At 48.2% G+C, this 22,446-nt stretch overlaps 1 protein-coding gene across 1 annotated transcript; it reads right to left on the bottom strand.

Moving 5' to 3' along the window:
* Positions 1 to 3,229: 3,229 nt before the first annotated feature.
* On the bottom strand, positions 3,230 to 16,470 carry TRAF1 (TNF receptor associated factor 1). Its single transcript, XM_066580307.1, has 10 exons — positions 16,251 to 16,470; positions 11,330 to 11,411; positions 10,780 to 10,878; positions 8,963 to 9,124; positions 8,670 to 8,741; positions 8,505 to 8,561; positions 6,456 to 6,842; positions 6,138 to 6,315; positions 4,432 to 4,580; positions 3,230 to 3,663 (listed from the first exon to the last, which is right to left on the bottom strand). The coding sequence occupies exons 1-10, from the start codon at positions 16,442 to 16,444 to the stop codon at positions 3,445 to 3,447; spliced, it is 1,599 nt and encodes a 532-aa protein (XP_066436404.1). The 5' UTR covers positions 16,445 to 16,470; the 3' UTR covers positions 3,230 to 3,444.
* Between the last annotated feature and the right edge of the window lie 5,976 nt (positions 16,471 to 22,446).

Below are 22,446 nucleotides of genomic sequence, written 5' to 3'. Positions count from 1 at the left end.
AGCTCTACCCACCTCGGGCTGTACCCGGTGACCCAGTTGTTACAATGTTTTAAACAGTTTGTCCCTTTTGCAGTTGATTCTGTATTTCATTTCCTTCCCATATTCAAGATCTCTGCTTGCTGTCAGCGATTAAAAATATTTTTCTAAAAAACCCTCTTGACCTGTCCTGCTCACAGCTGAGTGTCCGTTACAGTGTATCAGTGCATACAATCCGTAAACAGAGCAGCACAAATCTCTGCTTTCCTGGACATCAGGCTGACAGCTCTTTACTGCACTGATACATTGTGACAGCCCTGCACTGAGCATGACAAGGTTCTGGAGATACTCAAAATATTCCCATTCACTGACAGCAAGCGGAGATCCAGCAAATGGCGAGGAACTGAGATACAAAATGTATTACAAAGTTGCAGAGCTTCTCATTATAAAGTGATTTCTCTCCAGACTGCGCCGTCCCTTTAATACCATCCTCAGCGCAGTTAGCAGCCCGTATATCCTGCGGTTTCGTGATTCTTGTGTCGCCGGGAATATCCATGAGGTCACAGAATCCTTGGGAATGTTTTCTTCTTTCTAGACGGAGCAGGTTTCCCAGGAATGTTCCTGTGTACAAACACGAGACGTCCCATAGCCGCGGTCTGCGAATGGCAGTCAGGTGATCTCTGCAGCAAGTGGCCCCCAAAATACAGACCAATGACACAGAAGTAGTCGCACCTCACAGGGTACACGGCTGCCGCACGGTACCGTGGAATACACTCATCGTTCATAGTTGCTCCCATTGTCTAGTGGGGGGCTGTTCATCCTTAGCTTCCTGATTGGTGAATAGAATGCAGAACTTCAGTGTATACTGACACTATGGTTGGATTCCCAGGCAAGACAGAATGCAGTAAATAAAGTCTTCACACCGGACTTGCTTTGCGGTGCCGCCATTTATTAAGTAGCGCAGACTTCAGCTAACCCTGAAAACCCACCATAGAGGAAACAGCGATGGGGCCCCAGTGATAGGAGGGGTCCAGCACTGGACAGCTTGCCATAACAGCCACCTGCAGCTGCCACTAGAGGGAGCTCACTGCATGCAGATTTAGGTTGGTTTCACACAGGCGATCGCAATATTGCAGCCGGAAAATCGCAGCCAAATTGCGTCTTTGCTTCTGCGATTTTTGAGCGTCAGTGCTGCTTTTTCTCCCAAAAACAAAGCTGACGCTCGCAATTTCCTCGCGCGATTTTGTTGGGATTTTTTAGCACGAAAGTAAATAGGACTTTCTAAAGTTAAAAACACATCGCACGATAATCGCAATAAAAAGGAGATCCATAGGGAAACGGGGGCGATAAAAAAAAAAGAAATCGCAAAACGCACGATCATCGCCCGCGTGAGACCACCATTAGGTTTGGGCTAACGTGATATGTAATAGTGAGACACTTGAGTCTCAGGCACATGACCGCCACTGCAGGAGCGCCCTGAAGCCCCGGCGCCCGTAGATGCTGCAGATGATCCATGGTAAGCGTTTATGGGCCGGTTGCCACAGATCAGGCAGCTTGTGCGGACATCCTTTCGCATGCGGCGGAGTCTCACATAGCAGTCGCCGCCCACCTGGATCGGGCTCTGATGGCGGCAGTGATGCCCCTGAGAGCCCCTGCTGTGATGTAAGTCCACATAGCTTACTACTCAGTTAAGGGTCTGTTCACATCAGTGTTAGAAATTTCACACGTGGACGTTGCTCAGAGACAAAGGGTTAATACCGCATCCAGATCCGTGGAAAGAGCCATGTGGAAAAATCCAACGCAGATTCCATCACATGAGCATAGCTTAAAGGGGTTATCCCACTTCTAGCTGTTTTTAGACAGCGCCGTACATTGCACAGTGGTCTTGGCTGGTACTGCAGTCCTATTGAAGTGAATTAGACTCGACTTGCAGTACCAACACTGGCCACTGCACAATCTACGGAGCTGTCTGACAACAGCTAGAAGTGGGAGATGCCCTCTAAGTGTCCATCCGGAGATTAATGTGGCAGAGTTTTCTGAACGGCCACATGCTCCACGGCAGAGTCAGGAGGCGGAGCCTCTAAATTCTGCTGCGGATTTGCATGCGGATCCATAACCGGCTTTAGTGACATTCAAGGAGGGAAAACGGTATGCGGCCACTGAAAGCGGGCTCCATATCAAGGACTGACGTGTCAACGGGGTGTTAAAATGACAGTTTATGGTAAATGGCCGCACAATTTGCCTAAAACTGTGCAATCATCAACAACTACAGTCAGTGAACTATTAGATTAGCCAGCTGCGCAATTTACATCACAGCGCGGCTTTGGACCACATCGCTGCTGCACAGTGCCCGCCACTTAGGACCGGTGAACTGATTACCCGCCAACAGGTGCAGCCGCATGGAGACACCTGAGCTGCGCCACCTGGATGTTTGTGAGAGCACGAGCCCCAACTCTCTGACGCCCCCATATGACACCCGGCAGTATGGCGGCTGTAGACTTCTCCAGGGTCCATTGGGTACACTCAGCACCATCCACCTGCGCCAAACTTTCCATAACATGGCGGTTCTGTTAGAGGTCGTCCATTGTGATCGGGTGGAGGCCGCCACCCCCTGCGCCGTCTTATTACATTGTATCGTTCCCTATTGTTCCCATTTAATCCCCTCTATGTAACAGAGAAGACGGCGCAGTAAATACGGGAGGGTTTTTTCGTACATGTAGGTTATGCCCCCGCCATGTAACCGTATAGTGACGGGATGAAGAGATAATCGCCAGCCCACCGCCGGGACATAACGGGAGTGGCAGCTGGTCGCCCGGCTCGGTTACATGGCGATATAATGTGTTTTTATCTGCGGATTACATGTACCGATCATGTGACTCCATCTACGAGATGAGAGGAATGAGCGCTGTGTGCGCTCTGCGGCGGCCGGGGTGCAGCGTCTATAGAAGAGGTCACACAACGGTCCGTCCGTGAACGGCATGTCCAATATTACATCCTGTCATCTTACTGCTATGTTTGTGTACATGTGTCAGTCTTTACTGCAGCTCTGACATTCTATTCACCACTGTGGAAGCTCAGGATGAACAGAATGTAGGGGAATTCTGGGAGGATTGTTGGTTTTATATATAAGGGGGGGCAGAAATGTAAAGAATGATTCAACCGTGTGTGATGGCAGCGTGCGGCGCGCACCTCCATTTATTATACGGCACTAGTATGATGGCGCAAATAGACCGAAAATCTCATCAGCACATAATACAGTCTGCAGCCAGAACGGTCAGTGTTGAAAGATGGCTGATAACAGAGAGCAATAGAAGTGACTGGAGAGACTGCGCCATTGTTGTGTGTCTTTTTCCGTTTGCCTCTGGTGGGGGGGATGGTGGGTTTGGTCCCTCAGCGGCGGCACCTGGCGCCATTTTCTTTAAATAAACAATAAATAAGACTGTACATGACTTGCTGGGTAGTCGGCGACTACGCTGCGGTGTCTATGATGCAGCGGATGAATATGGTGTCGTCCCGCACGTAGTGGCTCCTTCCGCACTGCAGTTTGGAGAGGGGGCAGAAGAGGGGGCAGCCGCTGGCGATGTTCATGTCGTTTACAGGCCGCTGGAAGGAGACGGACATGATGTCTGGTCGGAACGCGTCAATCACGTGTTCGCGGTTACTCTGGTCCATGAGCATGAACGTCACCTGTAGGGAGAGAGCAGACGCTGCTTAGGACGAAAATGGAGATCCTAAAAGTGGAGACTCCGCCCCCTTATCGCGACGCCGTGGGGCCAGGATTTATTTGCTTCAATGGGGAACAGCGCCAAAGAAGGAAATAGGCGTCACCTGACCGAGACTCCGGCCGATTCACACATAAGAGTTTTGCAATACGCAGAAAAAAGAGCTCATTGACTTCAGTGGGTTCGTTCACATGTGCGTATTCGGCGTGCGCAAAAAATATATACCGTACACGCTATTTTCTCACGCATTTGCGAAGGCAAAGAACACACCAGGCACTTCCAATGGGTGAGAGCATCAGTTCGTGTTTTTTGTGTGCGCAAAAAGTACAGTAAAGAACGCTGCTGTGCGAGCAAATACACAATGCCCGATACGTGAAAACATGGCGTAAATACGTATACGCTCGCGTGAATCCGGCCTAACGTAGACGCTTCCTAGACTGTATTGATACCACCATAAAGACATGGCGGCGCGGCTTCAGCTCTCTTCACATCTCTGATGTAGATCTTGTCCTGCCCTTCGCCCCGGGAAAATGGCGAAGGGCAGGACAAGAATGGGACGGACCCCTTTATAGTCACGGGTGTCCGTCCAGCGCCGACCGGTTGCATCATAGGAGGGACCCTGCAGCGATTCCGTTTTTCTGTTCCGGAGATGAAAGCAATAACGCAGATGTGAGCAGTCTTAGACTCTGGCGCGACGACAGACGCCGTTTATACGACAATGGCGCAGGTTTACCTTGTGCTTGAACGGCCAGGACAGCAGGACGTCGTATTCTCCTCTCATGATGGCGAAGAACAGGGAGATGTGCGTTCCCTTCCCGGTGCCGTCTCCGTTTAGGTAAACGCGCAGGCACACTTTGTAACCGTACTTCGCCGTGTAGAACGCTGCAACGAGGGAGAAGTTATAATGTCGTCGCCTATAATATAATCTCCCACAATGCAGTGCAGCAGGGAACAGCCAAGCTGTAAGTATCTACCACCATTGGGCTGACAGACACATCCAGAGCTGCGCTCACACTGCTACTGTTACATCATGTCTTATCATCCACAGCTGCACTCAAAATACTGCAGTTACATCATGTCTTATCCCCTAGAGCTACACTCACAATACTGTGGTTACATTTTGTATTATCCTCCAGAGCTGCACTCCCAATACTGCGGTTACATAATATTTTATCCTCTAGAGCTGCACTTACAATACTGCGGTTACATTATGTTTTATACTCCAGAGCTGCACTCACTACGGTTACATCATGTCTTATCCCCTAGAGCTACACTCACAATACTGTGGTTACATTTTGTATTATCCTCCAGAGCTGCACTCACAATACTGCCGTTACATAATATTTTATCCTCCAGAGCTGCACTTACAATACTGCGGTTACATTATGTTTTATACTCCAGAGCTACACTCACAATACTGCGGTTACAATATGTTTTATACTCCAGAGCTACACTCACAATACTGCGGTTACAATATGTTTTATACTCCAGAGCTGCACTCCCAATACTGCGGTTACATAATATTTTATCCTCTAGAGCTGCACTTACAATACTGCGGTTACATTATGTTTTATACTCCAGAGCTGCACTCACTACGGTTACATCATGTTTTATCCCCTAGAGCTACACTCACAATACTGCAGTTACATCATGTCTTATCCCCTAGAGCTACACTCACAATACTGTGGTTACATTTTGTATTATCCTCCAGAGCTGCACTCACAATACTGCGGTTACATAATATTTTATCCTCCAGAGCTGCACTTACAATACTGCGGTTACATTATGTTTTATACTCCAGAGCTACACTCACAATACTGCGGTTACAATATGTTTTATACTCCAGAGCTGCACTCACTACGGTTACATCATGTTTTATCCCCTAGAGCTACACTCACAATACTGCGGTTACAATTTGTATTATCCTCCAGAGCTGCACTCACAATACTGCGGTTACATACTGTTTTATCCTCTAGAGCTGGAGTCACAATGCTTTCTATAAACTCAGAGTATGGATCCTTTGTCCGGGCACCGCTGATCTCCGACACATCCTCATGTGCTGCCTGTATTAATGTCCCTGTGGCGGGCTACAATTGGGGCACTGGTCAGTATCAATGTATCACTGTAGGCAAGAGCTTCAGCTTGGGGTTCAGGAGGGACCTGTGTCCTGGGTAATGGTGTGGAGTGACGCTAGATGTGACTGGAGTAAAAGACATTATGTAACAACAGTATTATGAGTGCAGCTCTGGATGTGACTGGTGTATTACACATAATGTAACAGCAGTGTTGTGAGTGCAGCTCTGGATGTGACTGGTGTATTACACATAATGTAACAGCAGTGTTGTGAGTGCAGCTCTGGATGTGACTGGAGTATACCTTAAGTATGATGATAGATGTAGAGGTCAGGTTGCTCCCTGTCTCTTATAGGGATGTTCTTACCTGGGGAGTAGAGGCTGACGCTTCTTCCCACGCTCGCGTCCTGACATTTCTTCGTGAATTCGGAGATTTTCCACAGGAAGATCCCATCGTAGGACGTCTGCTCAAGCGTCGCCAGCTGCAGGTGTAACTCGTTCATTTCAATGTCCTTCTGGGCGATCGTGCAGCACAAATCTGCAATCTGCAGGCAATAAAAGACCGTATGAGGGTGGTGAAGGGAGCGTCGCGGCGCCGGCTCCTGCGGGATGTCAGAGGACAGAGAATGGCGCCTCTGATATGACCCGGTCTATGACATCACTAGGACCCTGCAGTTTTGCCCACCTTCGCCTCGCAGGCCCGCACCCTGCGCTGCTCTTCATCCATCCGCTCCAGTGCTGCGGCCAGCTTGGCGTTGGAGGAGTCGATCTCTCGGTGGATCACCGTGACGATATTTTCAGTGACTTGTATCCGGCTTTCCAGCACACAGATCCTGGAGATCAGATTGGACCCCGTCACGCTGCCATTATGGTGGGCGCAGTCCGTGGCGGTCTCCTCGAAACTTGACTCTCCATTATACATACTTTTAGGTATTTTCCACGCGTCTCCATTGCAGTCAGAGAAACCATTTTTGGGAAGACCATTCTTTATCTGTAGTAAAACCGGTAAAACCAGCGAGAGGTGCGACGCGCCCGCCGACTTGTCGTGTTCCTTCATCTCGTCTCTGCTCCCCTGGAAAGTAGCAAATGTCAGTGACAGAAAGAGATGGTAAAGTAGAGGATGATGGGGGTAACACCGCTAGTGACAGGGTTAGGCGTAACTTTCCTGGAGGGTTAGGGTGGTGAAGGGGTTAATAGTGGGGGTCTCCGGCAGGACCCTATAGTGTAATTCTGTAGAATCTAAACATTTTGTTAATAGGGGTCAGAGTTCATTTTTTTTCTGGTACACAGCTCCAAATCCCCTGCTCCCCTCCACATGCTGCCAGAAACCACCACCAGGGGGCGCTCCCAGCGCTGGGATTTACACAACTGGACCGCATAGTAACATGCAGTTTGCTCCCCCTGCATCTACTTTTCAGGACTGCCCTGCTCAAGTAGATATATATACTAATCAGGACCCCCAGAGTATTTCAGGAGAGGGAAGTGCTGATCTTGTAGGAGGTGACAAACCAATAGTTACATAATGGAAAGTGCAGACCCCAGGAATACAGTCTGCACACTGATGAGGGGCAAACACCCCGAAACAGCTGTCTGTGTATGGGGTCTGGCTGTTGGTTTTCAATTCCCATTCATTGTTAAGACTTGTGTAAAGACTCGGACATTGATTTGAAGGAATGCTGTCATCCAATAGGTGGCGCTGCAGAGGTATTGTTCCATCTTCCTTATTTGCATATTACCCAGAGGAGCATGCATGGCCTTATAAGTCTCCTCACTCACCTTCTAGGTGCTCTCCTTAAGGACAGACAAAACCCCTTTCGACTCTCACAAGATCCACACACTCCTTTCCTGACATCCTCTGTGCTGCTGGGACCCTGTTCCTTCCTGTGACTCTTTATCTAGGACCACTCTCCTGAAGTCCTCTGTGCTGCTGGGCCCCTGCTCCTTCCTGTAGCTCTCCTTATCTAGGACCACTCTCCTGAAGTACTCTGTGCTGCTGGGACCATGCTCCTTCCTGTAACCCTCCTTATCTACCGGTAGCACCACTCTCCTGAAGTACTCTGTGCTGCTGGGACCCTGCTCTTTCCTGTAACCCTCCTTATCTAGGACCACTCTCCTAACATCCTCTGTGCTACTGGAACCCTCCTCCTTCCTGTAGCTCTCCTTATATGGGACCACTTTCCTGACAGCCTCTGTGCTGCTGGGACCCTGATCCTTCCTGTAACCCTCCTTATCTAGGACCACTTTCCTGACAGCCTCTGTGCTGCTGGGACCCTGATCCTTCCTGTAACCCTCCTTATCTAGGACCACTCTCCTGAAGTACTCTGTGCTGCTGGGACCATGCTCCTTCCTGTAACCCTTCTTATCTAGGACCACTCTCCTGACATCCTCTGTGCTGCTGGGACCCTGCTCCTTCCTGTAACCCTCCTTATCTAGCACCACTCTCCTGAAGTACTCTGTGCTGCTGGGACCCTGCTCTTTCCTGTAACCCTCCTTATCTAGGACCACTCTCCTAACATCCTCTGTGCTACTGGAACCCTCCTCCTTCCTGTAGCTCTCCTTATATGGGACCACTTTCCTGACATTCTCTGTGCTGCTGGGACCCTGCTCCTTCCTGTAACCCTCCTTATCTAGGACCACTCTCCTGAAGTCCTCTGCAGGGTCCTCAGCTGATGGCGTAAGGAGTTAGATCCGCAGCAGCACAGAGGATCCTGTTCACACTTGTGGTGTTACTTACCCTGTAGGTGCAGCCCAGAGGAGCGAAGCGGCAGTCGGCGGTGGCAGCGTGGGGGCTCTGTGGGGAGAACATTGTTAGCCATTGTTCCCTATAGTCTGGGGGCTGCCGTCCCCACATTTGCATCATTTTGAGGGTTAACCCTTTCTAGAACACTGATCTCCTTACTTTGCCTTTGGCTGGAGGATCTGATGTTTGGGCTGCGGGGTCCTTGAAGAACGTTTTCTCACAATTGTGTTTCTGAAATGAGGGAGAAGTGTGACATTGTCAGATCTCAGTGAGAGAAGCTGCAGGGTAGAGGATAGTGGGTGACTTCTGCTGGAGCCGCCTGCTGTCAAACGGGTTCACCAGAGACAAGTACTAGGAATGTGCTGGTAATGTTAACTCTTTAGTGTTCTGTTCTCAGAGCACTTTACTTGTCTCCAGTGTAGTTGCACAGGGTCTGGAGGTTCCCGTCTTACCGTACTTGTGTTTCTTGAGATCCTGCAGGAACATCGTGGACACTCAGAGGTATTAATGGCGCATTCATGGTCCAAGTGATCGGCCAGAAACTTCCTCTGAAGCGTCTCCCCGCAGCCGGTGTGACAACGAATTGCGGCAAAATCACAAACGCGCTGATGATCCTGCGGTAGAAAGGCGATGATGAACAAAGAGGAGGGGAACAGACAGGCAGGCCTCACACTGATGTCACCACTATACCCTAATGGATAGGCTGCATTCTCAGTGATGTCACCGCTGCTCTCTAGTGAATGGGTAGGCTGCATTCTCAGTGATGTCACCGCTGCTCTAGTGAAGCGATAGGCGGTACTCTGTGAACTCTAAAACTGACTTACTGCTATTTCCACCCTCCACTAACCGACCTCATCCTGACATCTCCATCTCAGTGTGTGGCGGCACCATAACTCCTAGACAACACGCCCGCTGCCTTGGGGTCATATTTGACTCTGATCTCTCTTTTGCCCCCTACATCCAATCTCTGGCCCAAACATGTCAGCTGCACCTCAAGAACATCGCAAGAATCCGCTCTTTTCTCACTGTGGACACGCTAAAAACGCTTATTGTCGCCCTCATCCACTCCCGCCTTGATTACTGCAACTCGTTGCCGATCGGCCTCCCCTGCACCAGACTCTACCCTCTCCAATCCATCCTGAATGTGGCAGCCAGGCTCATCTTCCTGTCCAGCCGCTACTCAGATGCCTCTGCCCTGTGCCGGTCACTGCACTGGCTGCCCGTTAAATACAGAATTCAATTTAAACTCACTACCTTCATCCACAAAGCCCTCCACAGCGCAGCGCCACCCTATATCGCCTCCCTCATCTCAATCCATCAACCAGCCCGGGCTCTCCGCTCTGCTAACGAAACTAGACTGTGCGCCCCTCTAACTCAAACTTCTCATTCCCGCCTCCAAGACTTCTCCAGAGCAGCACCGGTCCTCTGGAACGCACTACCAATGGCTACCCGGGCAATCCAGGACTCGCAGAACTTCAGGCGTGCTCTAAAAACGCACCTCTTCAGGGAGGCATACGGCATTCCCTAAACAAACCTCTCTGTACTCCGCCTGATAACATGCTCCCTGACCTACTGACTGCAACCCCTGGTAGCCATCATAAACCGCTCCTGCAGTCATACCGATTCTGCCGTCACACGGCTAAATGTCTGACCATTGTCTATGTGTATAACATCGCTCACTCTCCACCCCGCCATACTGTGCACATCTCCAGCCCCTTTACCTTCTGTATCACCCCATTACTTGTAGTATGTAAGTTCATTGGAGCAGGACCCGCACCCCTATTGTTTCCATCAACTGATTACTATGTAACCGTATTCTGTAATTTTTGTCTTTCTGTATTCCCCCTGTCTATGTAAGCGCTGCGGAATATGTTGGCGCTATACAAATAAAGTTTATTATTATTATTATGTCACCGCTGTTCTCTAGTGAATGAATAGGCTGCATTCTCAGTGATGTCACCGCTGCTCTCTAGTGAATGGATAGGCTGCATTCTCAATGATGTCACTGCTGTTCTCTAGTGAATGGATAGGCTGTACTCTCAATGATCTCACTGCTTTTCACCAGTCAATGCATAGGCTGCATTCTAAGTGATGTCACCGCTTCTCTAGTGTAGGGATAGGCTGCACTCTCAGTGATGTCACCGCTGCTCTCTAGTGAATAGATAGGCTGTATTCTCCGTGATGTCACCACTGCTCTCTAGTGAATAGATAGGCTGTATTCTCCGTGATGTCACCACTGCTCTCTAGTGGATGTGTGTTCTGTACTCACCTCGTATTCTCTGAGCACCCCGCTCCACTTGCAGTCTGGTATCACGCAGTGAACCCCTAATTCGGAGATTTCCTTATTAATGGCCGTGTCACTGAAAGCCTAGAACAGAAACCAGACTTAAAGGTCAGAGACTCCAGAAACGGAATGTTCATCGCGCTGCACCAGGCCACATGACAGACTGTGGATATCCCCCAGACTAGATGACTATGGGGGAAGCCCATTGATGGGGTTCCCCAACAGCCAAACATGGTAGCTTTCGCTTCCGTAACCTCTTCTGGATGGATGTAGATGTGCGCTCCAGTGGTTACGGGAGCGATCAGACAATGTGCGCCCGGCGCTGTTCACATCCACGTTGTCTTGTAATGGCAGATGTGCTCAGCGCTATTTTCACGTCAGAGACGAGGGAACACAGATGTGAACCACGCCTAATACACGTGGCCCCCCACACTTAAAGCCTGTAGTCAGAGGGCCCATGGACTAGCTCAGTGTATATAGCGCCTTTCACATCAGAGGCGACCTGAGATGCTCTGTGCTGCGGGCCTCAGCCTACCTTGTCCTCCGCCAGGTAGCTGTCCTCCGTCAGGGAGCTCGGGTCCTCCGCACACCGCGGGCAGATGGGAGATTTATGATTTCTGTGCAGGAGACAAATGGATGCAGCATGGGTGATACTGGCCTCTGAGACAGCAGGATAGTAGCTGCAGCTCTGGATGTGACTGGAGTGATCTCTAGAGGTAGAGCAATATTACAGCGTCTCTCTGTGGAATATGGGAATACATCAGCTGCTCTATTGCCAGACTTTCCCACTTATATACACTCCTTGTCAGACCAATCCCTCCCCTAGAAGATGTCGGAGGATGAAACTTGTGTGATTGTAACGCTGATATAAGTTATTACAACATCAGAGCAAAAGGGTCATTTATTGTGGAGAACCGACCTCTTGTATGGAGGCTCTAGTACCCTGTTGTACCGCCTCTAGCTTGGATACAAGATGTGATACCGGTGGGCAGGGAGGCTCTAGTACCCTGTTGTACCACCTCTAGCTGGGATACAAGATGTGATACGGCCAGGCATGGAGGCTCTAGTACCCTGTTGTACCACCTCTAGCTTGGATACGATATGTGATACGGTTAGGCATGGAGGCTCTAGTACCCTGTTGGACCGCCTCTAGCTTGGATACGATATGTGATACGGGTGGGTATAAATAATAATCTTTATTTGTATAGCGCCAACATATTCCGCAGCGCTTACATAGACAGGGGGGAATACAGAAAGACAAAATACAAACATTACAGAACCACGGTTACATATAGTAATCAGTTGATGGAAACAATAGGGGTGCGGGGCTCCAACGAGCTTACATACTACAAGTAATGGGGTGATACAGAGGGTAAAGGGGCTGGAGATGTGCACGGTATGGCGAGGTGGAGATGTGCACGGTATGGCGAGGTGGAGATGTGCAGGTATGGCGAGGTGGAGAGTGAGCGATGCTATACACATAGACAATGGTCAGACATTTAGCCGTGTGACGGCAGAAACGGTGTGACTGCAGGAGCGGTTTATGATGGCTAGCAGGGATTGCAGTCAGTAGGTCAGGGAGCATGTTATCAGGCGGAGTACAGAGAGGTTTGTTTAGGGAATGTGGTGTGCCTCCCTGAAGAGGTACGTTTTTAGAGAACGCCTGAAGTTCTGCGGGTCCTGGATTGCTCGGGTAGCCTTTGGTAGTGCGTTCCAGAGGACCGGTGCTGCTCTGGAGAAGTCTTGGAGGCGGGAATGAGAAGTTCGAATTGAAGGGGCGCACAGTCTGGTTTCATTAGCAGAGCGGAGAGCCCGGGCTGGTTGATGGATTGAGATGAGGGAGGCGATATAGGGGGGCGCTGCACTGTGGAGGGCTTTGTGGATGAAGGTGGCGAGTTTGAATTGAATTCTGTATTTAACGGGCAGCCAGTGCAGTGAGCGGCACAGGACAGAGGCGTCCGAGTAGCGGCTGGACAGGAAGATGAGCCTGGCTGCCGCATTCAGGATGAATTGGAGAGGGCAGAGTCTGGTGCAGGGGAGGCCGATCAGCAACGAGTTGCAATAATCGAGCCGGGAGTGGATGAGGGCGACAATAAGCGTTTTTAGCGTGTCCACAGTGAGAAAAGAGCGGATTCTTGCGATGTTCTTGAGGTGCAGCCGACATGTTCGGGCCAGAGATTGGATGTAGGGGGCAAAAGAGAGATCAGAGTCAAATATGACCCCAAGGCAGCGGGCATGTTGTCTAGGAGTTATGGTGGCGCCACACACTGAAAGGCTCTATACCCTGTTGTATCACCTCTAGCTTAGATACAATTTCACTGAGGCAGGGGAATCAGTTATTTACTGGTCTGATCAGTAAAGTGAGTGGATGGATACATAAATAAATAATAACCTTTATTAGTGTATCATATTAACAATAGGATTCCTCGGCCAGTGCAAAAAAACAAACACAAAAACAAAAATGTATTAAAATTATACATCACCCCTGCCACAGTAGCCCAGACCGAAAAAGAATATAGAGTCTAGGTCAAGGTGTGACTCCAACAGCTACAGTTAGATATATCACAGGTGTGGTACCTCCCGGTATCTGATGTGTCATAGGTGTAATGTTCTCATCCACCCTGGTCACATATGTGTATGGGTCTTTTTGAAAGAATCTTAGGCCTCATGCCCATAGGCACACATGGATTCTGAGTGCAGAATCCTGCAGCGGATTCCTACTGTGCCCGCAGACATGAGGCAAAAAATACATGTACTCACCTGTCCGGACGCGGCACGGGTCTCCTCCATCGCGGCCAACTCCTCTTCCTTCTGCACGGTGCATGCGCTGTGACTTTTTAAAAATCTCCTGCTTTCCCACGGATCAGCAGCACATCCGCAGTATCAGCTGCAGGTGTGCCGCGGACCGGACGGCTTCCATTAACTTCAATGGAAGCCGCCGCTGCGGGATCCGCAGAAAAATGGAGCATGCTGTGTTTCTTTCCCTGTGTGCAATTCGCACGCCGGGAAAAAAATGACATCCGCAGGTATTTAAATATCTGCGGATGCCCATTGATAGTCTATGGGCATATTGAACTGCGGATCATCTACACGGGTGACCCACGTAAAAAAAAAAAAGCAGCGTTAAAAAAACGCAAGTGTATGGACCCCTAAGGCTGGGTTCCCAGATGGCGTATTCCCGGCGGAAATCTCACGGCTTGGCCACAGCAAAAATGCGTGAGATTTCCGACGGGAAAGCACTGCTTCAAAACCAGCGGCACTCAGCCGCGGGTTTTGGAGCGGCTTGGCCATACACTTTTCCGTTGCGGCCGGTGCTCCCATAGAGAAGAGTGTGTCCGCAATGGAAAAAAAAAATGGACATGCTGCGGCTGGTGAATCCGTGCCGCAGTGGCGGCTTTGCCGTGACGGATTCGCTGAGAAATCTCGTCCACATGGCTGGCTAATCCCGGGATTAGCGGCAGCAGGCGGATCTGCTGCGGCGAAATTTCGGACGGAATTTACGCGGCCAATCTGCCCTGTGTGAACCCAGCCTTAGGCTTAATATTGCGCCTGGCAGACGCTGTAAAAAAGATCCTCAATAGATGTGCCTAATATCACTGGTTTCTTCATAGATCTCTTTCTCTCATTCGGCTCATTAGACACGTGATTTTGTGTCATCACTAATCAATATAATATTCTGCTGATCTAGTTTGGTTCTTTTTCTCTGGGTTCAATGTGTTTCTGTTTAGTTACCAACTCATCAGGAAACAATGACAGAGCGGCAGAACGCACACTCTAAAGCTCGGTTTAGACACAACGATTATCGCTCAAAAAATCTTTTGCGTGATTATTGAATTACCTCACATGATCTAGACTTTATGCTTCTCTTAATACATCCCAGAATTGTGTTTGCCTTTTTGGCTGCTGCATCACATTGTTGACTCATGTTCAGTCTATGATCTATTAGTATATCCAAGTCTTTTTCACATGTGCTGCTGCTTAGCCCAATTCCTCCCATTCTGTATGTGCTTTTTTCATTATTCTTGCCCAGAAGTAGGACTTTGCATTTCTCCTTGTTAAATACCATTCTGTTAGTCGCCGACCACTGTGCAAGCTTTTCTAGATCTTTTTGAATACTCTTTCTTCCCTAGTGTTAGCTATCCCTCCTAGCTTTGGGCAAATTTGATCAGTTTCCCCTCAATTCCTTCCTCCAGATCATTTATAAAAATGTTGAACACTGGGCCCAGCACAGAGCCTTGTGGTGCTCCACAGCAAAGGCAGGATTGCGGTGCTAACCCTGAGGTTTCTAGACACAAACACAGCCGTCATCAGCACCCAAACTAAACCTGGATTTGACGCTGAAGACAACCTGGTTCCACTCCATTACAGTCCATTTTCATAGTTCACGACACCACTGCAAACGGAGGTGATGGTGGGTGTCAGAGGCCGTACATGTAATGGGGGCCATGAGACCAAAAGTCCTTCAGCCAAGTGCCTGGAAATGGTTACGACAGACACCAGGGTGTAGTGCTGGCGCCCCCTGCTTCTGGATGGTGAACCACAAAACAGTTGGAGGTGCTGGTGCTTGTCGGACAATCAGACGCTCCTTTATACTGGTGGTCTGTAGGGGGCGTCCTGAGCCCGGCCACCTTCTGCGCCCTCACACATCCACTGGTCCCAACACCCCCTAACAGTCTGGTCAGATGCTCCTCTCTACTGGTGGTCTGTAGGGGGCGTCCTGAGCCCGGTCACCTTGTGTGCCCTCACACATCCACTGGTGCCAACACCCCCTAACAGTCTGGTCAGATGCTCCTCTCTACTGGTGGTCTGTCGGGGGGTCCTGAGCCCAGTCACCTTGTATGCCCTCACACATCCACTGGTCCCAACACCCCCAAACAGTCTACTTTTTCTAGCGGCGCAATTGGCTTTCACAAAGATGTAGGTAGATGTATGTATGTGTGTATATATATATATATATAGACACACACACACACACACGCAACTCTGCTTGCCGTTGGTATATCTGATGATCTGCTCACACCTGGTACACTAGGTGGGGAGCACAAGAACAAACTCCAGCAGATGATCATGAGACGACAACTGCCAAACTTCGGCCATGTGCAAGCAGAGGCAATCTTGCCAAAACGTGGCTTATTCTTATCCTCTGAACAAATCTGTACAGACCTAATACTTCTCACAGCTGAGGGTTTGTTACAATATGGCAGTGCAGACAATCCTAAACAGCAGCAGAGATCTCTGCAGTGCCGATAGTTTGTTACAATGTATCAGTGTAGGTAACATATCAGACTGAGGATGTTTATCTATCTGCACTGGATACATTGCAACAACCCCTCAGCTGTGAGAAGTATTCGGTCAGGCCAGGTTGTAAATACGATTGTTCCAGACTTTGTGTTTGAATTCCTCACTATTTTTCAAGATCTCTGCTTGCTGTCAGTCTATTTGTGAAAGTCACTGACCTGACTATCCAGGCGAGGCACGGCGAGCAGTAGCGGTGACCGCAGAGCGTCTGCTGTGCCTTCTTCAGGACATTGTTACAGTTGCAGCAGAGATATTTGCAGCCGGGAACGTTGTCACAAATGCTGGCCGGATACCCGGACACAAACTCGTTCTCATGAGGCGGAGAGCCGGTGCCGCTCCTCGTCTGCGCCATGACTAACACTTCTGATCTTACCACACTCTGCACAAGCCAAGTTGGCTTCCGGCTTTATTAGCTGGGAAAGTCTGCGGAGATCCCCTGATGATGTCACATCCCCTCCCCAGCTGGGTGCTTCCCCAACGAGAACAGAAAGACAACTCAAAAGTTCCTAACTCTAAAACTTCACTTATCAAATATTAAATGTCCTCAAAATGTAGAGGGAGAAGGCGAAGCTAAGAAGTCCTGAATGTCAGCACTAAGAGAATGCGGTTAAAGCACTACACCTGCAAACTGTAGGATAGGTGAATACAATCTATTGCTCCCTGTTATCAGCAGCTACTTTTATAATGCCCCAGTACTGCTATCACCTCCAGAGATATCATATATGTGACTGATATCAGCGGCTCCTCTTATATTGCTCCAGTACTGCTATAACTTCCAGAGATATCATGTATGGGACTGATAGCTGCTCCTCTTATAAAGCTCCAGTACTGATATAACTCCCAGAGACATCATATATATGACTGATATCAGCTGCTCCTCTTATAACGCTCTAGTACTGATATAACTCCCAGAGACATCATATATGTGACTGATGATAGGGGTCAATCAATATTAATCAATAACCTAACATAAGAAAGATAAGGAAACAGTGTAATAAATGTGACATTAGTTATTTGGTTATATAATGTTATGTATTATATGTAAAACATTCCGGAAGTTGCTAGTAGAATTTGGATACAGAATCATATGTAAAAAGGTATATTCAAGCGTTTATTTGAATATTGATTTTAAAATACTAAATGTATGATTAATTAGATTTTATTCAATTAGATTTTATTCAGTTATCTTACTGAATACCAACTTTGTGCTGACTCCCAGTAGGTGGCCGAACCAGTTTTGTCTATGTGAAAACTAGAAACAATGTCCCCTCTTTTGATGTGCAAATTGTTGATGGATCTTTAAAGGGGTGGTCTCGCGAAACCAAGTGGGGGTATACACTTCCGTATGGCCATATTAATGCACTTTGTAATATACATCGTGCATTAAATATGAGCCATACAGAAGTTATTCCACTTACCTGCTCCGTTGCTAGCGTCCTCGTCTCCATGGTTCCGTCTAAATTCGCTGGCAGCTTGCTTTTTTAGACGCGCTTGCGCAGTCCGGTCTTCTCCATTCAGCACGAGCCGCTTCAGTGTGCTCCCCGCTACAGCTCTTCTGCGCATGCGCAGACGAGCTGTCACTGCTCGGGAGCGCGCTGAAGCGGCCATTCTGCACCATCCTCTGTTAGAGGAAGGTGCAGAAACTGGAGCTGCCCAGCGGAGAAGCCCAGCCCAGCCCAGCAGCCCCGAGAAGCCTCCCAGGTAAGTGATAGGTCGGGGGGCTGCCGCTGCGCCGGGCTGCGCCGGGGGGGCTGTCGCTGCGCCGGGGGGGCTGTCGCTAGGCCGGGGGGGCTGTCGCTAGGCCGGGGGGGGCTGCCGCTGTGATGGGGGGGCTGTCGCTAGGCCGGGGGGGGGCTGCCGCTGCGCCGGGCTGGCTGTCGCTAGGCCGGGGGGGGCTGCCGCTGCGCCGGGCTGCGCCGGGGGGGCTGTCGCTAGGCCGGGGGGGGGGCTGCCGCTAGGCCGGGGGAACTAGCGCTGGGCTCCGGAACCTAGCGCTGGGCTCCGGGGCCTTCACCTGGGCTGAGGGTCTAGCGCTGGGGAGCCGGGGGCTAGCGCCGGTTACCTGCTGTCTGGTCGGCGGCTGCGGGGCGTCTGGTCGGCGGCTGCGATGCGTCCGGTTGCCATGGAGACACAGCTGGCGGCGTCTCGGGAGCGCGCACGTCGGGCTGCAGCGAGCGACGGGGAAAGAGCCGGCGGCCATCTTGAGGAAACTTTTATAAGTTGCTGAAACGCTGGAACGGTAAGTACGAACCAGCTAGAAATGTCATTTACAGGGGGGCTTTGTAATGTATGTTTAATGGGGGGGACTGGGCAAAAAAAAAAATTAACTGCTTCCTCGAGACATCTCCTTTAAGATTACATTCTGATTAAGTAGGTTCTCAGCCAGCCAGGAGACAACCTTTATTATCACATGTAATTGTTTTATGTATAGTTCAAACAGCTTTGTTGATACCTTTTGTTTAAAAGGCTTTTGATTTACAGCCCTATTGTAATCTGTTGGAATGAGGGTTTGGTCAGCAAAAGTAGAATGAAACTAGGTATTGGAAACGCCTTCTTTACAACTTGCATATAAACTAGCAATGTACAACAATAAACAGAATTCATTCTGATCACTAGACGGTCTGTGTAGTGGTTAATTATGGTTCTCAACTATGAGTACTCTATATAATATTTCCTCTTAATTTGGATACAGGCAACATTCGCATTACGGTCTGCGTTCCAGACCCCCCACACTGATATGAGCCGCTCCTCTTATATTGCTCCAGTACTGATATAACCTCCAGAGACATCATATATATACACTACCGTTCAAAAGTTTGGGGTCACCCAAACAATTTTGTGTTTTCCATGAAAAGTCACACTTATTCACCACCATGCGTTGTGAAATGAATAGAAAATAGAGTCAAGACATTGACAAGGTTAGAAATAATGATTTGTATTTGAAATAACATTGTTTTTACATCAAACTTTGCTTTCGTCAAAGAATCCTCCTTTTGCAGCAATTACAGCATTGCACACCTTTGACATTCTAGCTGTTAATTTGTTGAGGTAAGCTTGTGAAATTGCACCCCACGCTTCTAGAAGCATCTCCCACAAGTTGGATTGGTTGGATGGGCACTTCTGGCGTACCATACGGTCAAGCTGCTCCCACAACAGCTCAATGGGGTTCAGATCTGGTGACTGCGCTGGCCACTCCATTACCGATAGAATACCAGCTGCCTGCTTCTGCTGTAAATAGTTCTTGCACAATTTGGAGGTGTGTTTAGGGTCATTGTCCTGTTGTAGGATGAAATTGGTTCCAATCAAGCGCTGTCCACTGGGTATGGCATGGCGTTGCAAAATGGAGTGATAGCCTTCCTTATTCAGAATCCCTTTTACCCTGTACAAATCTCCCACCTTACCAGCACCAAAGCAACCCCAGACCATCACATTACCTCCACCATGCTTAACAGATGGCGTCAGGCATTCTTCCAGCATCTTTTCATTTGTTCTGCGTCTCACAAACGTTCTTCTTTGTGATCCAAACACCTCAAACTTGGATTCATCCGTCCACAACACTTTTTTTCCAGTCTTCCTCTGTCCAATGTCTGTGTTCTTTTGCCCATCTTAATCTTTTTCTTTAATTGGCCAGTCTCAGATATGGCTTTTTCTTTGCCACTCTGCCCTGAAGCCCAAAATCCCGCAGCCGGCTCTTCACTGTAGATGTTGACACTGGTGTTTTGCGGGTACTATTTAATGAAGATGCCAGTTGGGTACCTGTGAGGCGTCTGTTTCTCAAACTAGAGACTCTAATGTGCTTATCTTCTTGCTTAGTTGTGCAACGCGGCCTCCCACTTCTTTTTCTACTCTGGTTAGAGCCTGTTTGTGCTGTCCTCTGAAGGGAGTAGTACACACCGTTGTAGGAAATCTTCAATTTCTTAGCAATTTCTCGCATGGAATAGCCTTCATTTCTAAGAACAAGAATAGACTGTCGAGTTTCAGATGAAAGTTCTCTTTTTCTGGCCATTTTGAGCGTTTAATTGACCCCACAAATGTGATGCTCCAGAAACTCGATCTGCTCACAGGAAGGTCAGTTTTGTAGCTTCTGTAACGAGCTAGACTGTTTTCAGATGTGTGAACATGATTGCACAAGTGTTTTCTAATCATCAATTAGCCTTCTGAGCCAATGAGCAAACACATTGTACCATTAGAACACTGGAGTGATAGTTGCTGGAAATGGGCCTCTATTCACCTTTGTAGATTTTGCACAAAAAAACAGGCATTTGCAGCTAGAATAGTCATTTACCACATTAGCAATGTATAGAGTGCATTTGTTTAAAGTTAGGACTAGTTTAAAGTTATCTTCATTGAAAAGTACAGTGCTTTTCCTTCAAAAATAAGGACATTTCAATGTGACCCCAAACTTTTGAACGGTAGTGTATATGACTGATATCAGCTGCTCCTCTTATAACGCTCTAGTACTGATATAACCTCCAGAGACATCATATATGTGACTAATATCAGCCACTACTCTTATATTGCTCCAGTACTGCTATAACCTCCAGAGATATCATATATGTGACTGATATGAGCAGCTCCTCTTATATTGCTCCAGTACTGCTATAACCTCCAGAGATATCATGTATGTGACTGATAGCTGCTCCTCTTATAAAGCTCCAGTACTGATATAACTCCCAGAGACATCATATATGTGACTGATATCAGCTGCTCCTCTTATAACGCTCTAGTACTGATATAACCTCCAGAGACATCATATATGTGACTGATATCAGCTGCTCCTCTTATAACGCTCTAGTACTGATATAACCTCCAGAGACATCATATATGTGACTGATATCAGCCGCTCCTCTTATAATGCTCCATATACTGATATAGGGCTCCTGCCCACGGATGGCTATTCGCTGCAGAATCCGCAGTGGTTTTTCACACCCCAGATCCGCAGCAAATACCACCCATAGCATGACTCTTCCTGCACAATTGCAGAAATGGAGAAAAAAATCGCGGCATGCTCCATTTTTGTGTGAATTCCGCACTGACGGCTTCCATTGTGGAAAGGTTGCGAACAATGACACGGGAAAAGCAGGAGTTTAAAAAAATCTGTACTGCGCATGTCCGACAGCTTGCCGTGCGGACCATCTGCAGTACAGATGAAAAGTGAAAGTAACCGGTATGCTTGGACGCCGCTGTTCCCAGGGACGGATTTCGCATGTGGAATCCAGTCCTGCCATATGCAGGTGGCCTTAACTTCCAGAGACATCATATATGTGACTGATATCAGCTGCTCCTCCTATAATATTCTAGTTCTGATATAACTTCCAGAGACATCATATATGTGACTGATATCAGCTGCTTTACTTATATCGCTCAAGTACTTATATAACCTCCCGAGACATCATATATGTTGAACTGGATCATATTTTCCTCCAGCAGGCTTCAGGGTATTCTGTAGCTTCCAAATTGTATAGTGTGCACACATCATCGACCAGATCAGACGTAAGGTATCAGTCTCATGTCCAAAATGGCTCTCTGGGCAGGAACGTCCAAACAGCCTCTTTTATTGAAAGACATAACACCTGCCCTTTATGGGCGTTTAACAGATTACATCAGTAACATATATATATTCTTATTCGCTAGGTTATATAGAATCCTCCGCCTCCCTGCCCACCCTTTCTCAAGTCCAGTGTAGTTTGGACTTTGTCCTCTTTAGCATGCAGTCTAAGCTGAAGGAATTTCTGTGTACGTGACAAGTCATTGTTTAAGTAGTGTCTGTGTGGGGAGTGGGAAAGGGCTAGGAAAACACTCAGTATTGCATACAGGTACACATGTAATACTATGACCTTTAACTCTTAGAGGCTGCTTGTGCAACATATATATATATATATATATATATATATATATATATATATATATATTAGGCTAACATTATACCACACACACATCTTTTCACCATGCCATTGTCCAGCAATTACTATAATGAAATTATGCAGTCATTAGCCTCTTAAAGAGTTAAAGTCACTACAGCTGCATAATACATCTAGTTTAGTACAAATCAATAGACATTTTACACTGACTAATCATCATGTCTATCACAATGTGACTGATATCAGCTGTTCCTATTATAACGCTCCAGCACTGATCTAACTTCCAGGCTGTAGGGTTTATGAGGTGGGCACAGTGATACAGTTTGGGGTGAGGCAGTGACATCTTGGGTCATCAGGTTTTCGGCTTCTGTCAGTCTTTTTTCAGTCATCTTTCTTCCTAGTTTGTAAAAAATTGGCACGTGTTTTCTCCCTATAAAGAAGCCTATAGAAAAAACTCCAGAAAACTCCCTACACATACAGCATGCTGAGATCT

The sequence above is a fragment of the Eleutherodactylus coqui genome, chromosome 10 (assembly GCF_035609145.1).
Source record: "Eleutherodactylus coqui strain aEleCoq1 chromosome 10, aEleCoq1.hap1, whole genome shotgun sequence".
NCBI lineage: Eukaryota > Metazoa > Chordata > Amphibia > Anura > Eleutherodactylidae > Eleutherodactylus > Eleutherodactylus coqui.
This window is presented reverse-complemented; position numbering and strand designations above follow the sequence as displayed.